Genomic DNA, 25,518 nt, shown 5'->3' with positions numbered 1-25,518 from the left:
CTTCCAAGGAGTAAGCGTTTTTTAATTTCATGGCTGTAATCACCATCTGCAGTGATTTTAGAGCCCAAAAAATAAAGTCTGACACTGTTTCTAATGTTTCCCCATCTATTTGCCATGAAGTGATGGGACCAGATGCCATGATCTTAGTTTTCTGAATGTTGAGCTTTAAGCCAACTTTTTCACTCTCCTCTTTCATGTTCATCAAGAGGCTTTTTAGTTCCTCTTCACTTTCTGCCATAAGGGTGGTGTCATCTGCATATCTGAGGTTATTGATATTTTTCCCAGCAATCTTCATTCCAGCTTGTGCTTCATCAAGCCCAGCATTTCTCATGATGTACTCTGCATATAAGTTAAATAAGCAGGGTGAGAATACACAGCCTTGACATACTCCTTTTCCTATTTGGAACCAGTCTGTTGGTCCATGTCCAATTCTAACTGTTGCTTCCTGACCTGCATACAGGTTTCTCAAGAGGCAGGTCAGGTGGTCTGGTATTCCCATTTCTTTCAGAATTTTCCATAGTTTATCATGATCCACACAGTCAAAGGCTTTGGCATAGTCAATAAAGCAGAAATAGATGCTTTTCTGGAACTCTCTTGCTTTCTCGATGATCCAGTGGATGTTGGTAATTTGATCTCTGCTTCCTCTACCTTTTATAAAACCAGCTTGAACATCTGGAAGTTCACAATTCACATATTGCTGAAGCCTGGCTTGGAGAATTTTGAGCATTACATTACTAGCATGTGAGATGAGTGCAATTGTGCAGTAGTTTGAGCGTTCTTTGGCATTGCCTTTCTTAGGGACTGGAATGAAAACTGACCTTTTCCAGTCCTGTGGCCACTGCTGAGGTTTCAAAATTTGCTGGCATATTGAGTGCAGCACTTTCACAGCATCATCTTTCAGGATTTGAAATAGCTCAACTGGAATTCCATCACCTGCACTAGCTTTGTTCATAGTGATGTTTCTAAGGCCCACTTGACTTCACATTCCAGGATGTCTGGCTCTAGGTCAGTGATCACACCATCGTGATTATCTGGGTCGTGAAGATCTTTTTTGTACAGTTCTTCTGTGTATTCTTGCCATCTCTTCTTAATATCTTCTGCTTCTGTTAGGTCCATACCATTTCTGTCCTTTATTGAACCCATCTTTGCATGGAATGTTCCCTTGGTATCTCTAATTTTCTTGAAGATATCTCTAGTCTTTCCCATTCTGTTGTTTTCCTCTATTTCTTTGCATTGATTGCTGAGGAAGGCTTTCTTATCTCTCCTGGCTATTCTTTGGAACTCTGCATTCAAATGGGAATATCTTCCCTTTTCTCCTTTGCTTTTTGCTTCTCTTCTTTTCATAGCTATTTGTAAGACCTCCTCAGACAACCATTTTGCCTTTTTGCATTTCTTTTCCATGGGGATGGTCTTAATCCCTTTCTCCTGTACAATGTCACGAACCTCTGTCCATAGTTCATCAGGCACTCTGTCGATCAGATCTAGTATCTTAAATCTATTTCTCACTTCCACTGTATAGTCATCAGGGATTTGATTTAGGTCATACCTGAATGGTGTAGTGGTTTTCCCTACTTTCTTCAATTTAAGTCTGAATTTGGCAATAAGGAGTTCATGATCTGAGCCACAGTCAGCTCCTGGTCTTGTTTTTGCTGACTGTATAGAGCTTCTCCATCTTTGGCTGCAAAGAATATAATCAATCTGATTTCGGTGTTGACCATCTGGTGATGTCCATGTGTAGAGTCTTCTCTTGTGTTGCTGGAAGAGGGTGTTTGCTATGACCAGTGCGTTCTCTTGGCAAAACTCTATTAGCCTTTGCCCTGCTTCATTCTGTACTCAAGGCCAAATTTGCCCGTTACTCCAGGTATTTCCTGACTTCCTACTTGTGCATTCCAGTCCCCTATAATGAAAAGGACATGTTTTTTTGGGTGTTAGTTCCAGAAGGTCTTGTAGGTCTTCATAGAACCGTTCAACTTCAGCTTCTTCAGCATTACTGGTTGGGGCATAGACTTGGATTACCGTGATACTGAATAGTTTGCCTTGCAAATGAACAGAGATCATTCTGTCATTTTTTAGATTGCATCCAAGTACTGCATTTCAGACTCTTTTGTTGACCATGGTGGCTACTCCATTTCTTTTAAGGGATTCTTGAAAGCGAAGGGAGCTGCTATTTGAGAGCCAGTCCCACCATCAGCATGCCTGGTCAGACCAGTCTGAACGATCAGCCCATGAGTGTTGCACGATACTATGACCCCCAAAAACTGATATAAAAGAGCAACTACTTGTGAGGAAATAAAACAATTACATGGACATTGGGTTTGGCTACAAAGAATTGAAGTCTGCTACCCAATTTCTTACTACTGCCTCACATAACGGGGTGTTCACATTTGACACCACCACCCTTCTGGGTATAGACAAGTGACAGAGCTGACTGCATGTGGGAAAGTTTCACCTTTGGGGCTATCATACTCCCACCTCCTCCTGTCCAAAAAAGAATGGAACAGGCACATATTCTTAATTGATTTGAGTCAGACTTAATTTTTAAATTATAGCATGTGAAGTGATTCTCTCTCATTATATCAAATAAGCAGTTTTCAAGAAGTGAATTCAAGAATAAGAAAGCAAAGGCAAACATAAACAGGTGCACTGACCTGCTGCAATGCACCTGTGTCTTTCAAAAAGGTGTGACTTTTTCCCTGCTGTGTGATATTTAAAACAGATGTATTTCACTCGTTACATTGCAGTGTTAGCTCTTGAACTCATTCTGTGCTCAGGCTTCTTTGCTCATCTATGTCTCTGGCCTTGGGCCTAACTTCGTCTGTAGCAGTAGATGGTAGAAGAATGCAGATGGCAAAAGGATTAAGAGCATAAATGCTGAAGTCAATTTTTATTTTGTGTTCTAATCTTGATTCTGCTACAATCCAGCTGTGTGATCTTAAAAAAGTTACCTAAAGGATACAAATGGTATGGACCTAACAGAAACAAGATATTGAGAAGAGGTAGCAAGAATACACAGAAGAACTGTACAAAAAATATCTTCACGACCCAGATAATCACAATGGTGTGATAACTCACCTAGAGCCAGACATCCTGGAATGTGAAGTCAAATGGGCCTTAGGAAGTATCACTATGAACAAAGCTAGTGGAGGTGATGGAATTCCAGCTGAGCTATTTCACATCCTGAAAGATGATGCTGTGAAAGTGCTGCACTCAATATGCCAGCAAAATGGGAAACCTCAGCAGTGGCCACAGGACTGGAAAAGGTCAGTTTTCATTCCAATCTCAAAGAAGGGCAATGCCAAAGAATGCTCAAACTATTGCACAATTGCACTCATCTCACATGCTAGCAAGTAATGCTCAAAATTCTCCAAGCCCGGCTTCAACAATACAAAAACCATGAACTTCCAGATGTTGAAGCTGGTTTTATAAAAGGTAGAGGAACCAGAGATCAAATTGCCAACAGCCGCTGGATCATCAAAAAAGCAAGAGAGTTCCAGAAAAACATCTATTTCTGCTTTATTGACTATGCCAAAGCCTTTGACTGTGTGAATCACAATAAACTGTGGAAAATTCTGAAAGAAATGGGAATACCAGACCACCTGACCTGCCTCTTGAGAAACCTGTATGCAGGTCAGGAAGCAACAGTTAGAACTGGACATGGAATGACAGAACGGTTCCAAATAGGAAAAGGAGTACATCAAGGCTGTATGGGAGAAGGCGATGGCAACCCAACTCCAGTCCTCTTGCCTGGAAAATCCCAAAGACGAAGGAGCCTGGTAGGCTGCGGTCCATGGGGTCACAGAGAGTTGGAAATGACTGAGCGACCTCACTTTCACTTTTCACTTTCAGGCACTGGAGAAGGAAATGGCAACCCACGCCAGTGTTCTTGCCTGGAGAGTCCCGGGGACGGAGGAGCCTGGTGGGCTGCTGTCTGTGGGGTCGCACAGAGTCGGACACGACTGAGTGACTCAGCAGCAGCAGCAGCAGCACGACTGTATGCTGTCACCCTGCTTATTTAACCTATATGCAGAGGACATCACGAGAAACGCTGGGCTGGAGGAAGCACAAGCTGGAATCAAGATTGCCGGGAGAAATATCAATAACCTCAGATATGCAGATGACACCACCCTTAGGGCAGAAAGTGAAGAACTAAAGAGCCTCTTGATGAAAGTGAAAGAGGAGAGTGAAAAAACTGGCTTAAAACTCAACATTCAGAAAACTAAGATCATGGCATCCGGTCCCATCACTTCATGGCAAATAGATGGGGAAACAGTGGAAACAGTGACAGACTTTATTTTGGGGGGCTCTAAAAATGCAGATGGTGATTACAGCCATGAAATTAAAAGACGCTTACTCCTTGGAAGGAAAGTTATGAGCAACCTAGATAGCATATTAAAAAGCAGAGACATTACTTTGCCAACAAAGGTCCGTCTAGTCAAGGCTATGGTTTTTCCAGTGGTCATGTATGGATGTGAGAGTTGGACTGTGAAGAAAGCTGAGCACCAAAGAATTAATACAGGGGCATGAAGGAGCGGGGCAGAACCTGAGACCAGGGCTCAGCACTTGTCTAAGAACTGGGTCAGGGAAGCACAGAATCCACCTGCTTTGACTTAGATATAAGTACAGAAAATTATCAAAAACCCACGAGACAGCCTAACTTAGTGGACTTCTGTACAGAATGAAATTTAAAAGACCAGAATCCCAAAGGCCAGCAAGGAGACTTGTGCAGAGGCCTGGCATGCAGTTGAGCCTAGACTGGAGCTTTAACAGCTTTGGTTCCACTGTTCACACAACTCTCCAAGCTTGTGCACGATTTTAAAAGGGGGGAAATGCTATTGCTGCTTTCCCCACAGAAAAGGAGCTGTGAAAACTGACATGCACCGCTTAAGTAACTGAAATTCAAGGATAAAGAATGGATATGTAGACCTCTAAGCAGAAAAAAAGTAAGTCATCTGTAAGAAGGGAAATATCAAGCTGATGTCAGATTTCTGCAAGGCAGCGTTCAGTGCCAGGAGATTACAAAGGAATGGGTACAGACTGCGGAGGTTAGGACCAAGTGTCCCACTCCCACAAAAGTTACAAAGCGTCCTGAAAATATAAAGTGGCCGAAAGAGTCACGAAGAAAACCTGGGGGATGTATTGTGGCTACGCCCTTCTGGGAACAGAATAAACAAACCCAAAGCAAAACAAACAAAAAACCCAACCACTTGGTGAGTGAATCTGGTCAATTAGGAAATAAGAGGAAAAAACTGTGATGAAGGGCTAGTGATGAGCGTCAAGTCCACTTAAAGGCAGAATTCAAACAAATGAGTAAGATGCAGAATATAAACAGTGAAAACCTCACTGGTATAAAACAAAGATATGACAAGGGAGAGAATTTTGTTTGAAGTTATAAAAGGAGTCACCAGAGAACTAAAAATAGAAATGCACACACAAGTTCACTAACAGAACAAACTATGTTTTCACGTAGAGCTCAAACAAACAAACACGGATTAAGTAAACAAAGATGGGTCAAACGAATATGTGTGTATTAAAAAGCTATTAAACTAAGAAAAGGATAAGAACAAAACAAAATGACCCAAAAGGATCTGAGAACAAATACACGAGATTGTAAGTATCTATAGAGAAAAAAAGAGAGAGGGAGAGACAGAATATGATACGACTTCCTAAGAAAGATATACAAAATTAAAAATCTTAGAGAACCAGTTTTAAAAACCCTTACAAATTTGATGAGAAAATTATGCAAGACAATACACACAAAGCAAAACTAGGAGAAAACATTTAATCTATCTGTGTATATGATACAGATTACATATATATATATACAAAAGATTATACATATATATTAAAGGCTAAGATTTGAATATATATAGAACTCCTATATACCAACAAGAGAAAAACACATAAAAACACACACACAAAATTACTGAAAAACAGAGCAAAGAATAGAAAAGAGAATATAATGATCAGGATTGGTCAGATGTACCTGCTGATAAAGAGGCAGATTCAAAGTATCAGCAATACTAGACTGGTAAAGCCTTGCAATTTAGCAGCATCCATAAAAGAATGTAAAATGAATATATCATTTCTCTCATGAAAGCCACTTCTTGGAATATATACTAAATATCTTCACTTGTACATAATATGCCTCAAGGATATTTATTACAATATTATGTATAATTTTAAAAATTAGAAAAAACATTTAACTGGAACTGGGTAAATAAATTATAGAACTCACAGTATGAAAAACCACATAGCACCTAAAAAAATGAAAAAATTCAGATGTATTAAAATATGATAGACAGAATCATGGTCCCAAAGAATGCTCTACGCTCCAGTCTTAGGACGGTGAACATGCCATGCAGCACGGCAAACAGGCTTTGCAGGTGCAGTTAGGATTATGAATCACTGCTGCCTTAAAATACAGAGATCACCTTGGGTTATCCAGATGGTCCCAATGTAACCGTATGAGCCTTTAGAAGCAGAAGAGGCAGGCAGAAGAGTCAGTGAAACAGATCTAAAGCGTGATAAGAATCTGATGTGCCTTTGCTGGTGAGAAGATGGAGAAGGCCAAGTATTGAGACAGTCACAAGCAGAAATGAGCTTGGAATTTCTTTCCCCGAGCCTCCAGAGAGAAGCACAGCCCTAATGATACGTTGGTCTGGGAACTGTGTGAGTCTATTCATGCTGTGAGTCTATTACACTTCTGACCTACAGAACTGTAAGATAACATATGGTGTTTTAAGTGTCTAAGTTTGTGGTAATCTGTGATGCAGCAACCGAAAACTAATACATAAATGGAAAAACTTTCCAAGATGTATTGTTAAGCAAAGAAATAAATAAGACTGCAACATAAAAAGAAACAAATGCATGTAAGTATATTGCATTGTTTATATTTTTGATGCTAGACGCCGCATAGCCTCAGCCACAGCCATCATTCCTTTCTGATTGCTGATCTGTGTTTCAGCTTGTTTTCTAAGACATGACAAATAGTTTTAGAAACCTTTGAAAATACTTGCTGTGGTTAATGCTCTGAAGTAGCAGAACTGACTTCGTAACATTGAAAAGAAAACAATAACAACACGGGAGAGCACAGTAGAAATGCACGAGAACACAAATTAAGTAGTATACATGAAAAAACGAACCGAAACACTTGTTAGTGAACGAGTCTTTGAAAGGCCTAAAAACAAATGACATTCAAGTTTATCCTTGAATGTGGAATTTTGGATTCCTAATTTACTTTCCCATATAGTCCATGTTTTGAGTTAATTAGACTGAATACATTATGTTAGGAAATAAATGCATCACACTTTGATAAGTAAGAGTAGGTTGGTCTGGGTGTAACAGGCAGAATTTTATGAATGACCTCCATGTATAATTAGCTCTTATAATAAATGCCCAACCATTTGAGTGTTGGTGGACTCTACAAATGTGATGAGGCAGCAATTCTAGGATTATATTAATTTACATGACAACAAGAAGATGATTCATATAGGCTTAATCAAATCATAGGTATCCTTGAAAAGCAGAGAGTTTTCTCTGGTTGGCAGCAGAAAAGGAAGTCAGAGATTTGAAACACTTTCTTCCTCACAGTTTCCAAATAACCACCTGGACAACTAACACCCTGGTTCCCAGTTTTGTGAGACTAAGCACAGAACCCAACAGAACCCCCTGGACTTTTGACCTACAGAACTGAGAGATAATCAGTTGTTTCAAGCTGCTAAATTTGTGATAATTCATTAGAAATAGAAAAGCAAATATACTGGGTATTTTACAGTTAGTACATGGTAAACTGTTCATGGGATTCTCCCATGAACAGTTTATCACTGGATATTAGAAAAAGCAAGGAAATTTCAGAAAAACCCCTATTTCTGCTTCTTGACTATACTGAAGCCTTTGACTTTGTGGATCAGAGCAAACTGCGGAGCATTGTTAAAGAGATGGGAATATTAGACCACCTTACCTGTCTCCTGAGAAACCTGTATGCAGGTCAAGAAGCAATAGTTAGAACCTTACATGGAACAAAGGACTGGTTCAAAATTGGGAAAGCGGTACATCAAAGCTGTATATTGTCACTCTGCTTATTTAACTTACATGCAGAATACATCATGTGAAATGCGAGGCTGGATGAATCACAAACTGGAATCAAGGTTGCCAGAAGAAATATCAATAACCTCAGATATGCAGATGGTACCACCCTAATGGCAGAAAGTGAAGAGGAACTAAAGAGCCTCTTGATGAAGGTGAAAGAGGAGAGTGAAAAAGCTGGCTTAAAACTCAACATTCAAAAAATGAAGATCATGGCATCCAGCCCCAGCCCTTTATGGCAAATAGAAGGAGAAACAGTGGAAACAGTGACAGACCTTTTCTGGGCCTCCAAAATCACTGCGGATGGTGACTGCAGCCATGGAATTAACAGACGCTTGCTCCTTGGAACTGAATATTTGTGTCCCCCCAGAATTCATATGTTGAAGCCAGAATCCCCAGTGGGATGTCATCTGGAGCTGAAGCTTTTGGAGGTAAGTTTGGAGGTAAGTTTAGATGAGGTTTGGAGGGTAGAATTCCTGTGATGGGATCAGGGCTCTCAGGAGATGATGGGAAGACGAGACTTGCTCTCCCCCAGTGAGGACAGAGCAGGAAGACTGCAGTCAGTAAACCAGGACAAGCCCGCACGGAGAACTGGACCAAGCTGGCATCCTATTTGGGACATCCAGAACTGTGGCAGTGGCAACAGCACCCCACTCTGGTACTCTTGCCTGGAAAATCCCATGGACGGAGGAGCCTGGTGGGCTGACATCTGTGGGGTTGCAGAGACGGACACGACTGAAGTGACTTAGCAGCAGCAGCAGAACTGAGAGAATAAATGTTTTTTCTTTAAGCCTTCCAATCTGTGGTATTCTGTTATAGTACCCTGAACAAGTTAACAAAGCCATTGATTCGAAATACCTACAAAGAATTGCCCTACCCAAATGAAACTAGTGTTCCTGTTTCTTCTGTTGAGAAACTCTCAGTCTTAGCCAGAGTGAGTAAGCTGGATTTTTGTGAGCTCCTTGTTCAGAAGCTACACACTCGAGATTGGACCAAAGACAAGACATCAAGTAAAGTTCTGTTTCCATGACTGGTGCAATCTATAGGCTACGAACTAGGCCCTTGCCTGTTGGTTAATTTGACATCTTCCATTGAATTATACACTTCTCATTTATGAGGCAGGCAAAATACATTGTAAAACATTTTCAGAATTTGTTTTTCAATTATTTAATAATACTAAAATCAAAATCCCATGTTCAAGGAATGAAGTTAACAAGACTATTATTGTAATATTGCCTGAAAGTGCGTCTTCTGAACCAGAAATTTTTTAAAAAGTATTCTACCTTACTCTTCCAGAGAATTATTCATTTTTTCCCACAATATTTCTGAATTAACTGCTCCCAAAATAATTTTGTTTTTTTTTTACTGCAGCCACGGAATTAAAAGTTGCTTACTCCTTGGAAGAAAAGCTATGACAAACCTAGACAGGGTATTGAAAAGCAGAGATGCTACTTTGCTGACAAAGGTCCGTCTAGTGAAAGCTGAGGTCTTTCCAGTAGTCATGTATGGATGTGAGAGTTGGACTATAAAGAAAGCTGAGAGCTGAAGAATTGATGGTTTTGAACTGTGGTGTTGGAGAAAACTCTTGAGAGTCCCTTGGACTGCAAGGAGATCAATCCAGTCAATCTTAAAAAGAATTGGTCCTGAATATTCATTGGAAGGACTGATGCTGAAGCTGAAACTCCAATACTTTGGCCATCTGATGTGACGAGCCGACTCATTTGAAAAGACCCTGATGCTGGGAAAGACTGAGGGCAGGAGGAGAAGGGGACGACAGAGGATGAGATGGCTGGATGGCATCATCGACTCGATGGACATGAGTTTGAGTAAACTGCGGGAGTTGGTGATGGACAGGGAGGCCTGGCGTGCTGCGGTCCATGGGGTCGCAGAGTCGGACACGACTGAGCGACTGAACAACAACAACAAAAGGGTCAAAGACATCAAATGTAGAAGATTCACACTGATCCATTTAATTCAGAAGACTTCATTTTCTCAAGACAGAGAATGCTTCAGCTTTGGGGCAGACGACCACTACCGGAGAGCATGGAAGTAAACCTCATGGTCCCGTCCCCATGCTTCAGTAGGTCATCCACGGAAGACAACACGGACAGTGTCGGCTGAGTCTAACCTGGTGACCCTACAGTCCTTGCACAGAAGCACACTCGCAAAGCAGGATCGCTGTTCACCTCCAAACCACAATACTTTGATGCTTCCCACTCAGTCATTCTTCCTTAAAAGGGGATCGCTGTCAAAGGAATATTTCCAGCTGGGAGCCATTCCCTTGCAGCCCATACAAGAGGCTGTCACACATAAACTGTATCAACAGAAAGAAGAGACCCCATTGTGAGTGTAGAATCCTTTGCTCAGCTTTTTCTGAATTCCAGCTTTGCAGAGCATTGAGGGTCAGAAGAACAGAATACACAGATGTGCAATATGGTATGACAGGGACAGAAAATAGGCCAAATTGCCAGTTAAAGTAAGGCTTGTTTAAAACAGAAAAGGAATCATGATAATATGATAATATCCTTCCTCTCCTAGCCGATGCACACCTGCTTGGAATAAGCATTTTTAAATAGAATTAAAACGTATTACCTCACTTAAAACCATATTCCCTTATAGGTGAAATCCCCATCTTTTTTTAATTTCTCTTTATTTACATTAATCTTTGTAGATCATCTATATAAACAGAAACAACGCGTGCCTTTGTGCCGTTCCCACCGCATAAGGACGTTCTGGGTAGTCCTCTTATGACTACATTTTCCTTTTTTATACTTTAAAAAAATACTGCAACTATTAACTAGAAAAATCTTTCCTGTTCTTTCTTGAGGTTATTCGGTTCTGCTGCTCCACAGTCAGGGATTCTGTGGCTCTCATTCCTTTAGCAACTGAAATCTGACAACAGTTGTGAATGAACTTCTAAAGATTGCAATGCAAGGACATTAAGGAAGAATCAGGTCATGTCTACTCAGTAATCTCATGTCCGTAATCCTTCAATAGGCTTCTGCAATAGGGAAGACATTCATCTCAATTCTGAGGTATTTCCTCCAAAGGAAGGTAACTTAGATGTTATTTTTATCCTCTTTTTCCTGTTAAATCTTCTCAGACACAGGGACTGTGTCTCATGCTTGCTTTCTAAGCTCTCCTCAGGACCAACAGCGCATGCTCATCGTGAGCTAGAGGCTTTGGTTGGTCTCTTAAAACGCTTTGCATTTTTGCTGTTGTCTTATTCATCATTTGTTTTCAGCTAGAGGAGAGGCAAAAGAAGAGTACAAAAGGAAAAAATATGTAGGAGAAGGAAACAGAAATTGAAGGAAAAAAGTCACTAGAGAAACTACGCAACCGGACGGAGAGACGGCAGTGACGCCTCGGAGAGCAGGCGGCGGAGGGGAGCTGCGGGGCCGCGGCGCGGGGGAGCCGTCCCGGGGCGCTCAGCCGGCGCGCCCTCGGCCGCGCAGCCCCCCACTCCGCTCGCTGCTCATCCTCTCCACGGCCGCACATACGAACAAGCCGTTACTAACAAACGCTGACAGCCGCAGTCCAAGGGCCGTCTGCATCGGCTTGGCTGTTAGCATGTTTCATTCACAACATCACAAACCATGCCGCTTCAGATGATTTTCGTTTCTTGCTGGACAGCTCCACAACTGCTCCACTGGCCTCCCCGCTCCTGGACGTCAGGCCACCACGAGGAGGGCTGTCCTGCAGCCAGAGTCCCTCAGGGTCTGCTCACCCGCAGAAACACGGGTGACGCACGCCTCTCACTCAAGCCCTGGTTCTCAAGTGTGCTTTACTGTTTAGCAATATCCAAAGACCAGCAGTTCATGCCTCTATACCTTCGGTCTATTATGATCTAGAACAATAGATCAAGAGAAAAGGAATACTGGAGAAAAGGAATATTCCTGAAATTCCCTTTTTTTTCATACTGGTTGCCTACCAAACAAAAATCTTTTTCTTTTAAAACCCAACACAGACATAACTTCCTCTGGCAAGATTTTCCTGATTCAGTTTCTCTCTAGATGTTATGAATAGCTTTGCCTTTAGTAATGTCTTTGAATTTGCAAAATGCATCAACTGGTACACATATATATTCTTACAGCTATGTGCCAATGTGTCTATATGCTCTATAAACTAGTGAACTTCGTAATCTTTATATCCAAGATTTTGGCACATACCAGAGAATTAGCTAATGGTTGAACTGAATTACTGACATCACTCAACATTTACAGAAGCACCAAGTCATTTAGAATGTAACAATTTACATGATGTTTTATATATATAGAAATTGGAAAATTCCTAGACATGTACTTCAGAATTTATTGTGATTCACATGGTAATCAAAAGAGAGAAGGCCACTCAGAATTTGATAAACTTTTGATATTATTATCTTTGCCAATAATGATGTACAGAAACATTCCATACACTAGAGAAAAATACCTCCTTCCCAGGCATTATTTTTAGATCTCCAATTTCTTAATACTGAGCTATAATTTTCAGAATGTAGATTTTTTTTTGCTCCAATTTTTCTCTGATAAAATGTCTATGCTATGCCTGAGCCACTGATCTATTTTATCCTATGTTTATAAATAAAATATATTAGAACATTAACAGAACTGTATGTTATTTCTTCTCTGATGAATATAATCTCTCAATTCTTAGAAACTACATTTACTTTTTACCAGTAAAATTCTCATTATAATATTTTAATGCCTTGAGCCTTGCACAAAAATCGATCCTCCAGAGATCAATGCTCAAATGGAAGTAATAAGAAACAAAATCTCCCCAGAAAAAAATAAAATATCACAGGAACTGACAAACTCAAACAACAAAACCACCCACATTTGCTGTTCTAGTCTGTCAATGCTTATGAACTCCTCAGAAGAATCTTTTTATCGACAATAAGTGGATGCAAGCAGGAACAACATTCACAAGAACAAGTGCCAGAAACGAGTTTATTGTTAGCAATCTTAAACCTCACTGTCCCTTTGAATCATACTTAATCCTGATTTATCAGTATGTGGGGGGCTTGCTGTGGTGCAGTGGTAAAAAATCTGCCTGCCGATGCAAGAGATGCAAGAAATGCAGGTTCGATCCCTGGGTCAGGAAGATCCCCTGGAGAAGGAAATGGCAACCCGCTCCAGTATCCTTGCCTGGGAAATCCCATGGACAGAGGAGCCTGGTGGGCTGCAGTCCACAGGGTCCCACAGAGTCAGACACAACTGAGTGACTGAGCACACACAGACACAGCATGTGGCTGTGTGTTTGACATTCAGTGGAATTCAGTTTTAGAAAAGTGCGGCACCAGAATCTTTTTGTCTAGGAGTATGCCCTTCATGTCACGTTTAGATGGATGGAAAATTATGCAATTTGCTCTGACACATTACCATTATTAGTATAAACTCAAAAGTTTATTTAAGAGTAAGTTCAGTATCTTTTACTTCAAGTAACAAGACATACAACTTAAAGTGGCAGAAATACTGAGAGGTACCAAACAGGAGAATTCCAAATGAATTCTCTGCCTTCTTCATCATAGTTATGTTTCTCTTCATAATTACAAGACAGCAAAAGCAGTTCCCAGCATCATAGATAGACTCCAAGATGACAGTAAAGAGGAGAAAAGACCTTTTTGCCCTTGGTTCTCCTTTTATTAAAGGGAAACTTTTCCAATAGTTCATGAATAGATGGCCCCTCAGAACCCACTGGTGAGGATTGGGTCATATGCCCTTGGCAGCAAGGGAGGATGAGGAGAGAGGTTCTAGCCCTTTCCATCTTTATAAAAGTAGACTGGTTCTGTCAACAAGGAATTAGAGGTTGGATGGAAGAAGGCTTAAACGTGTCAAACAATGTAAAGTTGAATAACATATATATTGCCCTTTATAAACACAAATAGTAAGTTTTTAATGCTGCTGCGTTTGTTTTTATTTCATTGACCTCTAGAACCATTTCACACACATTAGTAAAGACTATGAAAACTTTAAAGAGTCTATGAATAGAGTCTATGAATAGAGACGGAGAAGGCAATGGCACCCCACTCCAGTACTCTTGCCTGGAAAAACCAGTGGATGGAGGAGCCTGGTAGGCTGCAGTCCATGGAGTCGCGAAGAGTCGGACAGGACTAAGTGAGTTCACTTTCACTTTTCACTTTCACTCATTGGAGAAGGAAATGGCAACCCACTCCAGTGTTCTTGCCTGCAGAATCCCAGAGACGGGGGAGCCTGGTGGGCTGACGTCTACGGGGTCACACAGAGTCAGACATGACTGAAGTGACTTAGCAGCAGCAGCATGAATAGAGACAGAAATTTTGAGAATTAATTTTTGTTTTTAAATAACTTACGGTACCATTGATTAAGGTATTGTCTCTCACCTTTGCCTTTTACAGTCCTTTGTGCAGCTGGACTGAGTTACAGCCACACTCCTCCTTGCTGGTCTCCGTGTGACTCTGAGTTAGGGGCACCAGGGAGACGGCGGAGGCGGGACGAGGACGAAGGCACTTGCTCCCTCCCTTTCTGAGGCTGCCCCGTGCACTTCTGAAACACTTCATCCCTTGCAGGGGCAGATCCTTTGGACAGCAGCCATTGTTTCCAGTTTGTCCAGCACTCGCAGAACCAATCCTGGGCCCCTCTGCAGTGACACCCGCACTGGTTGGTTAGAACACTCTTCTCAAATGTCTGAGGGGCAGCTTCATGGGCAGCTCCTCTGAGCTCAGAAACAAGACCCCAGCCCAGCCAGGCAGTAAGCCTCCACACAGGACTATAGCGCCCCTCCTTTAAACTTCTAAATTTTAATCATCCAACCTCTTTATTGGGTTCCTCCAGTCCAAAAAGAGCCTGCGTCTTGAAGCTGCTACCTCTACAACATATCAGCTTAGTGTCCCCTTTTGTCTTTCCAGTTCTTCAGTATCTAGCGCTAATTCTTTATCTTAATTCTAACAGGCTAAATTTATTTCTTTTTTAGGGGAGATTACAGATTTTAAAAATTTAACAAAAGGAACTTACACTATTTCATCCTGTTTTGCATCCTTATAATCATGTTCATTTCCTCTCTTTCTTCAATGTTCAGATACCATATTTGTCCCATAATCTTAAAGGGTTAGATGACTTTGTTTGCAACTCTTCATGCCTACCACTATAATATTTAAAACAATTCAAACAAAATAATCTATTTTTTTTAGATAGCAGACATATTCCATATTTCTTCAACCTTTTCCTTTTATTTTATTAAATTCACTGTACACTCTATATTGCAAGTTTCTCCAGGCTCCAAGTTCATGGCTTTTAAGTTAATACGTGCCCAAGAGAACTGTGGTTAGCAAAAGAGAGAAGGCAGCATCAGGGGTGGATAAAAGAGAATGATGGTGACTTTTCTGAAAACAGAGGAACAGCAGGATATCAGTGGTAACAAGGGAAGGACTAGAGGCGGCAGAGACAGTCAGCTACCAGAGCAGATTAAATATTCCCTGGTTATCTCTAGAAGTAAATAGGAAAGAGGGCTCTACGCTTTGGCCTTGTGCTTTATGACAGGTGACATGACGACCCTTCCCAAACGTCCAGGCTGACTAGACTGTTTAACTTGGGACAACCTGGAATTTATTTCGAGAGGCTGAGTACTCAAGAAGGCTTAACGGCTGCACTTAAAGACTGACTGAATGAATTCAAACCCAAAGGGGAAACATCTTTCATATTCACTGTAAAAGCTTTTAAAAATGCTGTTTAAAGCTAAAAAAGCAGAAGAAGCAAGATTACAGTCACACAAATAGTGTGAAATATTTGGGGCAAGAAGTGAGATGAAGTAGGGGCGAAGAGAAGGGTTTTAAGGTTTGTCGCCTAAGGGGTATAATTGTTCTTGCAATATATTTCCCAAGAACCTTTACATTTTCAACTTCTATGGGTTCAAAAACCAGCATAGATACAGTCTTAAAAGTGTGTGATTCAGAAGAAATATGAGATATATCAATGATTACTTAGAGTTCCCAACTGTCTTATTTTTTATAGCTCTCTATAGCCATGTAGCTGATTGATAGTAAACTATTTCATAAATGTCAGCTACTTCGCACAAGTTTTAAATTGCTTCTTTCTACCTGTGAAACATTAAGGAAAATCACTTTAACTTTTTCTCCAAGTTAACCCTTCTTTTCAGCAATCAGAGAAAATTTGATTTTTATAAAACTTCTCTCAAAGAATGTTTGATTTGAGTGTAGTAACCTGCTTCCTAAACTGAAGCTCTGCAGAGCTTTGTAGGTAAAATAATACAGCTTTTGTTTTAAATTTCTTCTGGCTTTAGATTCAATAAAAGGATCACCAAAGTGTCCAAGGATGTACTGCTGCTGCTGAGTCGCTTCAGTCATGTGCAACTCTGTGCAACCCCAGAGATGGCAGCCCGCGAGGCTCCGCCGTCCCTGAGATTCTCCAGGCAAGAACACTGAGTGGGCTGCCACTTCATTCTCCAGTGCATGAAGGTGAAAAGTGAAAGTGAAGTCACTCAGTCGTGTTCGACTCTTCACAACCCCATGGACTGCAGCCTACCAGGCTCCTCCATTCATGGGATTTTCCAGGAAAGAATACTCAAGGATGTACCAGACACCACTAAATACATGGGAAGATTTTCACCAGTTGAGTCTGTTTTATCTAGACAAATATTCCCCTACTAATTCAATACAATTGAACTCAAAATTACATTTTGTGTGTGTGTAAATATGGGTGCATGTTTCCATCAACTTATAAAGCTTTATTCCAGTTTAAAGTGTTAACATACTTCTCCCTTTCAAAAAATTGTCAGAATTTATTCTCCTAAGTTACTCATTTCTTTTCTTGAAAGAAAAATCAACAATCTCTATTCTCTAAGGTTTATATTTATCTCTTTGAACCTTTTCCCACTTCCTTACAAAAAAACAAAAATAATAAAGAGAAAAATTCAAGAAATGCAGAGAGAAAAGAACAACCATAGGCACCAAAGTCTGATCTTACTCATAAAAACAGACTGGAAATGAGTCTTACAAACTTACGGCACTACATATGAGGACTGCATCTTTCAGAGCCTGAGTTATCAACAGAAAATAGAAATTTGTTCAACATTTTCTAGTAAGTATTTCATGCAGGTTTTCTGTGGATTTTATGGTTTGTCACTGAAGCACACTTCTTAAAGACGACTCTGTGAAAGGAAGACATTACCAAGAGTCACCCGACCGCTGTCTCCTCATACTCACAGCGACTGCCTCCAAGATCTGTTTGACAGCATCTGCGGCATCTCGTTCACTATAATATCCCTTTTCCACAATCCTGAAAAAAACCATGACATGCGTCTCAGACACAGGCATTCAATTGAGCAGATGTTAAAAGAAGTTAAATTAACGTTAAAGAAGATTTATCTAAAGAATTGCAGCAGGCTACCGTAACATGAGGGGAAAGATTTCCATAAGTTGCCAATCTAGAAGTCTTTAGGTTTATTTAGGAAAATGGAAAACATTTATTTTGCCTAGGCTTGGAGTATCCATCCTGTTGGGAACAAAAAATTCTTGTCAAATTTTGTGTTGCAAATAATTTTAAACCTATAACAAGTAGACAATATATCATGAACCATCTCATTTAATTGTCACACTGCTTCAGCAGTTATTAATTCATAGCCAATGTTGCTTGATCTATCCAATTACTTTCCCTCCTCCTCTATTATTTTAAAGCAAATATCAGACATCATATAATTTCATTCGTAAATATTTAAGGAGGTATCTCTAAAAATAAAGGATTTCTTAAAATCACAACTACAATTCCATTATCATATCTATAAATGACAATTCCTTAATATTATCAGATATGCAGTTTCAACTTTCTAATTGTTTTCAAAATCAGTTTGTTTGAATCAGTATCAAAATAAAGTCTATGAACTGATTGGCTGATATGTCTCTTATTCTCTTTTTATCTGCAGCTCCTCTTTTACACAGCCTCACTCTCTCTCATCTGCTTTTCTTTTCCAAATAAATGACTCGCTCCTTTTGCATAGACTTTGGACAGACATTTTCCTTTGAAATTAAAGTCTTTTCTTTTTTTAAAGAATTTTCCTAAATTAGAATGTTTCATAATTATTTTCTTCCATTGCTTTGGATTTCTTCTTTGGGGTATGCAAGTACACACATATAAGAGTTTTCTCCAGAAAGAATGAAGGGATGGAGCCAAAGCAAAAACAACACCCAGTTGTGGATGTGACTGGTTATAGAAGCAAGGTCCGATGCTGTAAAGAGCAATATCGCATAGGAACCTGGAATGTTTGGTCCATGAATCAAGGCAAATTGGAAGTGGTCAAACAGGAGATGGCAAGAGTGAATGTCAACATTCTAGGAATCATCGAACTAACATGGACTGGAATGGGTGAATTTAACTCAGATGACCATTATATCTACTACTGTGGGCAGGAATCCCTTAGAAGAAATGGAGTAGTCACCATGGTCAAAAAGAGAGTCCGAAATGCAGTACTTGGATGCAATCTCAAAAACAATAGAATGATCTCTGTTCGTTTCCAAGGCAAACCATTCAGTATCACAGTAATCCAAGCCTGTGCCCCAACCAGTAACGCTGAAGAAGCTGAAGTTGAATGGTTCTATGAAGACCTACAAGACCTTTTAGAACTAACATCCAAAAAGGATGTCTTTTCCAGCATAGGGGACTGGAATGCAAAAGTAGGAAGTCAAAAAACACTTGGAGTAACAGGTAAATTTGGCCTTGAGTACAGAATGAAGCAGGGCAAAGGCTAATAGAGTTTTGCCAAGAGAACGGACTGGTCATAGCAAACACCCTCTTCCAACAACAAAGAGAAGACTCAACACATGCACATCACCAGATGGTCACCACCGAAATCAGATTGATTATATTCTTTGCAGCCAAAGATGGAGAAGCTCTATACAGTCAGCAAAAACAAGACCAGGAGCTGACTGTGGCTCAGATCATGAACTCCTTATTGCCAAATTTAGACTTAAACTGAATAAAGTAGGGAAAGCCACTAGACCATTCAGGTATGACCTAAATCAAATCCCTGATGACTATACAGTAGAAGTAGGAAATACATTTAAGGGACTAGATCTGATAGACAGAGAGCCTGATGAACTATGGACAGAGGTTCATGACATTGTACAGGAGACAGGGATCAAGACCATCCCCATGGAAAAGAAATGCAAAAAGGCAAAATGGTTGTCTGAGGAGGTCTTACAAATAGCTGTGAAAAGAAGAGAAGCAAAAAGCAAAGGGAAAAAGGAAAGATATTCCCATTTGAATGCAGAGTTCCAAAGAATAGCCAGGAGAGATAAGAAAGCCTTCCTCAGCAATCAATGCAAAGAAATAGAGGAAAACAACAGAATGGGAAAGACTACAGATCTCTTCAAGAAAATCAGAGATATCAAGGGAACATTTCAGGCAAAGATGGGTTCGATAAAGGACCAAAATGGTATGGACCTAACAGAGGCAGAAGATATTAAGAAGAGATGGCAAGAATACACAGAAGAACTGTACAAAGAAGATCTTCATGAGCCAGACAATCACAATGGTGTGATCACTGACCTAGAGCCAGACATCCTGGAATGTGAAGTCAAGTGGGCCTTAGCAAGCATCACTATGAACAAAGTTAGTGGAGGTGATGGAATTCTAGTTGAGCTATTTCAAATCCTGAAAGATGATGCTGCTAAAGTGCTGCACTCAATATGCTAGCAAATTTGGAAAACTCAGCAGTGGCCACAGGACTGGAAAAGGTCAGTTTTCATTCCAATCCCTAAGAAAGGCAATGCCAAAGAATGCTCAAACTACTGCACAATTGCACTCATCTCACACGCTAGTAAAGTAATGCTCAAAATTCTCCAAGCCAGGCTTCAGCAATATGTGAATTGTGAACTTCCAGATGTTCAAACTGGTTTTAGACAAGGCCGAGGAACCAGAGATCAAATTGCCAATATCCACTGGATCATTGAAAAAGCAAGAGAGTTCCAGAAAAACATCTATTTCTGCTTTATTGACTATGCAAAAGCCTTTGACTGTGTGGATCACAATAAACTGTGGAAAATTCTGAAAGAGATGGGAATACCAGACCACCTGACCTGCCTCCAGAGAAACCTGTATGCAGGTCAGGAAGCAACAGTTAAAACTGGACATGGAACAACAGACTGGTTCCAAATAGGAAAAGGAGAAGGAGTATGTCAAGGCTGTATATCATCACCATGCTTATTTAACTTATATGCAGAGTACATCATGAGAAACACTGGGCTGGACAAAGCACAAGTTGGAATCAAGATTGCCAGAAGAAATATTAATAACCTCAGATATGCAGATGACACCACCCTTAGGGCAGAGAGTGAACAGGAACTAAAAAGCCTCTTGATGAACGTGAAAGAGGAGAGTGAAAAAGTTGGCTTAAAGCTTAACATTCAGAAAACTAAGATCATGGCATCTGATCCCGTCACCTCATGGGAAATAGACGGGGAGACAGTGGAAACAGTGTCAGACTTCATTTTTGGGGGCTCCAAAATCACTCTGGATGGTGACTGCAGCCATGAAATTAAAAGACGCTTACTCCTTGGAAGGAAAGTTATGACCAACCTAGATAGCACATTAAAAAGCAGAGACATTACTTTGCCAACAAAGGTCCGTCTGGTCAAGGCTATGGTTTTTCCAATGGTCATGTATGGATGTGAGATTTGGACTGTGAAGAAAGCTGAGTGCCGAAAAATTGATGCTCTTGAACTGTGGTGTTGGAGAAGACTCTTGAGAGTCCCTTGGACTGCGAGGAGATCCAACCAGTCCATCCTAAAGGAGATTAGTGTTGGGTGTTCATTGGAAGGACTGATGCTGAAGCTGAAACTCCAGTACTTTGGCCACCTCATGCGAAGAGTTGACTCATTGGAAAAGACCCTGATGCTGGGAAGTATTGGGGGCAGGAAGAGAAGGGGACGACAGAGGATGAGATGGCTGCATGGCATCATCGACTCGATGGGCTTGAGTCTGAGTAAACTCTGGGAGTTGGTGATGGACAGGGAGGCCTGGCATGCTGTGATTCACGGGGTTGCAAAGAGTCAGACACGACTGAGCGACTGAACTGAACTGAAGAGTTTTTCTTCTTTATGGGCTCAAATAAACAAAATAAGGAATGAAAGAGGAGAAATAGCAGCAAATACCACACAGATGCAAAAAAAAAAAAAGAATACCATGAACAGTTATATGCCAACAACTTGGACAACCTAGAAGAAATGGAAAATTTTCTAGAAACAAACCGTCAAAACTAAATCAAAAACAAACCCTTCAAGACTAAATCAGAATGAAATAGACAATCTGAACAGATGACTCAGTAGTATTAAAATTGAATTTGTAAATAAAAAAAACTCCCAGAAAACTTAAGTCCATGGGGGAGAAGGCTTCATAGGGTAATTCTAGCAAACACATAAAAGAGAATTAATATCTATCCTTCTCAAACTATTCCAAAAAATGTAAGAGGAGGGAAAAATTTAAAACATATTCTAAGAGGCTACCATAACTCTCTTACCAAAACCAGACAAAGATAACACAAAAAAAGAAAATTATAGGCCAATGTCTGATTAATGTAGACAGAAAAATTGTCAACAAAATATTAGTAAACCTAACTCAACAATATATTAAAAGAATCATACACAATGATCAAGCAGGATTTATTCCAAGACGCAAGGATGGTTAAATGTTTGCAAATCACTGAATGTGCTGCACCACAGTAACAAAAGGAAGGACAAGAATCACGTGATCGTCTCAACAGAGACAGCAGAAGCATTTGACAAAGTTCAACAATCATTCATTATAAAAAATCTCATCAAACTGTGTAGAAAGGGAACACATCTCAAAATAACAAAGGCCATTTAAGATAAATCCACAACTGGATTACAAAATCCAACATTACATTCAACAGTGAAAAGCGAAATGCCTTTCCTCTAAAATTAGGAACAAGACAAGGACGTCCATTCTCTCCACTTTTACTTAACACAGTATTAGAAATCCTAGCCACAGAAATCTGACCAAAAAGTAAATAAATAAATAAAAGGCATCCAAATTGGGAGGGAAGAGGTAAAATGGAACTTCTTGCAGATGACATGACACTCTATATAGGAAGTCCTAAAGCCTTCACAAAAAACTATATGAATAAGTAAATTCAAGTAAGTTGCAAGATATAAGATTAATATATAGAAATCTATTTGCTTTTTAATACACTAATAATGATCAGAAAGAGAAAGCAAGCAAATAATCCTGTTTAAAACTATGTCTAAAAAATAAAATACCTAGGAAGAAACTTAACCAAGGAAGTGAAAGAACTATACTTTGACAACTATAAAACACTGATGAAGGAAACTTAAGATACTACCAAGGAAGGAAACTGAAGATACTACAAAGAAATGAAAAGATAGCCCATGTTCTGGGATTAGGAGAATAAAAATTGTTAAAATTCACAAACTACCCAAAGCAATCTACAGATTTAATGCAATCCCTATCAAACTACTCATGACATTTTCTACAGAATTAGAACAAATTATCCTAAAATTTCCATGGACTAATAAAAAACCCCAAATATACAAAACAATCTTGAGAAAAAAGAACAAAGCTGGAGGTATCATGCATCTTGACTTCAGACTATACTACAAAGCTACAGTAATCAAAACAGCATGGAGGTGGCACAAAAACAGATGCATGGAGGTGGCACAAAAGCAGATACATAATCAATGAACAGAATAGAGACTGCAGAAATAAAGCTACACACTTATGGTCAATTAATATATGACAAAAGAGTCAAGATACAGAGTTGAGAAAGGAGAGTCTCTTTAGTAAATGCTGCTGGGAAAACTGGACAGTTACTTGTAAAAGAATGAGATTTGAACATTTCTTCACACCATAAAAGATTAAAAACCTCAAAATGGATTAAAGATCTAAATATAAGACCTGAAACCATAAAACTTCTAGGAGAAAATCTAGACAGAAAACTCTTTGACATAAATAATAGCAATATTTTTTCAGCTCTGTCTCCTAAGCAAAAGAAGTCAAAGCAAAAATAAGCAAGTGGGACCTAATTAAACTTAAAAGCTTTTGCATAGCAAAGAAAACCACTGACAAAATGAAATGCAAGCTACTGAATGGGAGAAACTATTTTATAAATGATATGACCAATAAGGAATTAATATCCAACATACATGGGCCTCCCAGATGGTGCTAGTGGTAAAGAATCTGCCTGCCAGTGCAGGAGATGCAAGAGACTTAGGTTTTATCCCTGGTTTAGGAAGATCCCCTGGAGAAGGGAATGGCAACCCACTCCAGTATCCTTGCCTGGGAAATCCATAGACAGAGGAGCCTGGTGGGCTGCAGTCCAGGGGGTCACAGAGAGTCTGACACGACCGACAGACTGAGCACACACGCACCCAGTGACACGTATGACAGCTCATGCAAGTCAGCGTCAGAAAAACAGGCACCCTGATTAAAAATGGGCAGACGGTCAGAACAGACTTTTTTTCAAAGACATACAAATGGCCAATAGGTCCATATAAAGATGTTTAACATCACTGATCGTCAGAGAAAAGCAACTCAAAACCATAGTGAGATATCTCCTCACGCCTTTTAGAAAGGCTATCATCAAAAATCCCACAAATAACAAATGTTGGCAAGGATGTGGAAAAAAGGGAACCCTGGTACACTGTTAGTGGGAATGTAAATTGGTAGAACCATATTGGACAACAGTATAGAGGTTCCTCAAAAAATTGAAAATAGAACTACCATATAATCCAGCAATTTCACTCCTGGGTATATATCCAAAGAAAATGGAAACACTATTGAAAAAGCTACATGCACCCAAATGTTCACAGAAGCACTACTTACAATGGCCAAGACATGGAAGCAACCTAAGTGTTCATCAATAAATGAATGGGTAAAGATGTGGTATGTAGGCATAATGGAATATTAATCAGCTGTAAAAATGAATAAAATCCTGCCATTTGCAACAATGTGAATGGACCCAGAGAACATTATGCTTTGTGACATAAATCAGAGAAAGACAAAATACTCTATGTTATCACTTATATGTGGAATGTAAAAATAAAACAAACTAGTAATGTACATAACAAAACAGAAACACATTCACAGATAGGGAGAACAAACCGGCAGTATATGTGGGAAGAGGGGAGCAGGGAGGTCACGCCAGGGGTGGGAGACTGAGACACGGACGAGCGTGTACACAGCAGACGCGCCAGCAAGGGCGCCGGCACAGCGTAGGCAGATTTTATGACAAGGCTAAATGGACATAACCTATAGAAATGTTTAATCACCATGTTGTGAAACTAATACTGCAAATCAAGTGCACTTTAAGGAAAAGTTTTTCTACTTTGGATTTATATTGTTCTTTTTTCTACAATTTTCTTAATTTTAGTTTATTTTGAATTAAGTTATAATTTCATTCCTTTTCTGGGCGTATCCTCCCACCATGCTTTCACTGCCTGAAGGGACCCTATTCTACTTCTTGTTTTCTATCTTCTTATAATCATTTTGTTTTAGAATTAATTAAGCCATTGCTCTGTTGCTTATTTTTAAGGGAAATTTGTTTCTCAACCTTTTTACAGAGTGGTAAGTCAGGATATCTATTCCAGTGTCACAGCTCTCGACTGTATAGTTAATTTCATAAAGCCTTCAAAGTCTGGACCTCATCCTTTCTAAGATCTCTTCTCTGTCTGGAACATTCCCTCACCTATCCTCTCTATTCTGATTACTGAAGTCTCTTTCCAGAAGTTTCTCCTAAATACATTTTCTCCCCCCACCACCCTCCAAAGAGCTTTAGATATTAATTTCAAGAGTTCATAGAGCCTTGACTGTAGCAGTCTCTTCAGACTTTACTGTGGGTGTAGCCCTTGCACATCTCAGAAATCTGGATGCCAAAAAGCCCTTAGCTTTCTTCTTATACTGGCCCATCCTGCTCCCAGTGATTTGGAGATTTGAGTGTTCTGTTCTTAGTTCTATCACTTTGCACTCTTGCTTCCTCTGCCCCCTCTTACATAAATGCTAATACCAAACAGCTCTTCCAAATTGCCGTTCCTTTGTCCTCACTCATTCATATTGTAGGATCACAGAGATACTCTGTCACCTGGTTTTGCTATAGATATTGTCTGTGAGGTTTTGGTTTTTCCGTGCTAGTTTTTCTGTCTAATCTTACAGGGATATTTGAGAAGACTGAAAAACAACTTTGTAGTGGTTTCTATCTTCCCAGAATTTTAAGAGAAAACATTTTTTTCTTTTGATAGACTGTAGATTAACAACTTGCACAAGATGTTTTCAGCTGAAAAAAAGTTTGTGGAAAAGACATCTGAAAAAGGTCAATTCAAAACATAAAAGACACAACAGCAAAAAACAATTCTAAAAACTGTTGAATTTTTGTAATTTAACATTATAATTTTTCTTAGATGTTTAGTATCTCAAA

General features: G+C 39.8%; 1 protein-coding gene across 2 annotated transcripts in view; it reads right to left on the bottom strand.

Moving 5' to 3' along the window:
• The window catches only part of CAMK4 (calcium/calmodulin dependent protein kinase IV), a 253,686-nt gene that overhangs the window by 55,817 nt on the left and 172,351 nt on the right, over positions 1 to 25,518 (bottom strand). For both annotated transcript variants that reach the window (XM_043913774.1, XM_043913775.1), the window contains one exon: positions 17,282 to 17,354. In XM_043913774.1, the coding sequence (XP_043769709.1) occupies positions 17,282 to 17,354 (73 nt within the window). The remainder of the gene's footprint in view (positions 1 to 17,281; positions 17,355 to 25,518) is intronic.

Source organism: Cervus elaphus, chromosome 9, assembly GCF_910594005.1.
Source record: "Cervus elaphus chromosome 9, mCerEla1.1, whole genome shotgun sequence".
Lineage (NCBI taxonomy): Eukaryota > Metazoa > Chordata > Mammalia > Artiodactyla > Cervidae > Cervus > Cervus elaphus.
The sequence above is the reverse complement of the archived record's forward strand: the minus strand, read 5'-3'. Positions and strand labels throughout refer to the sequence as shown.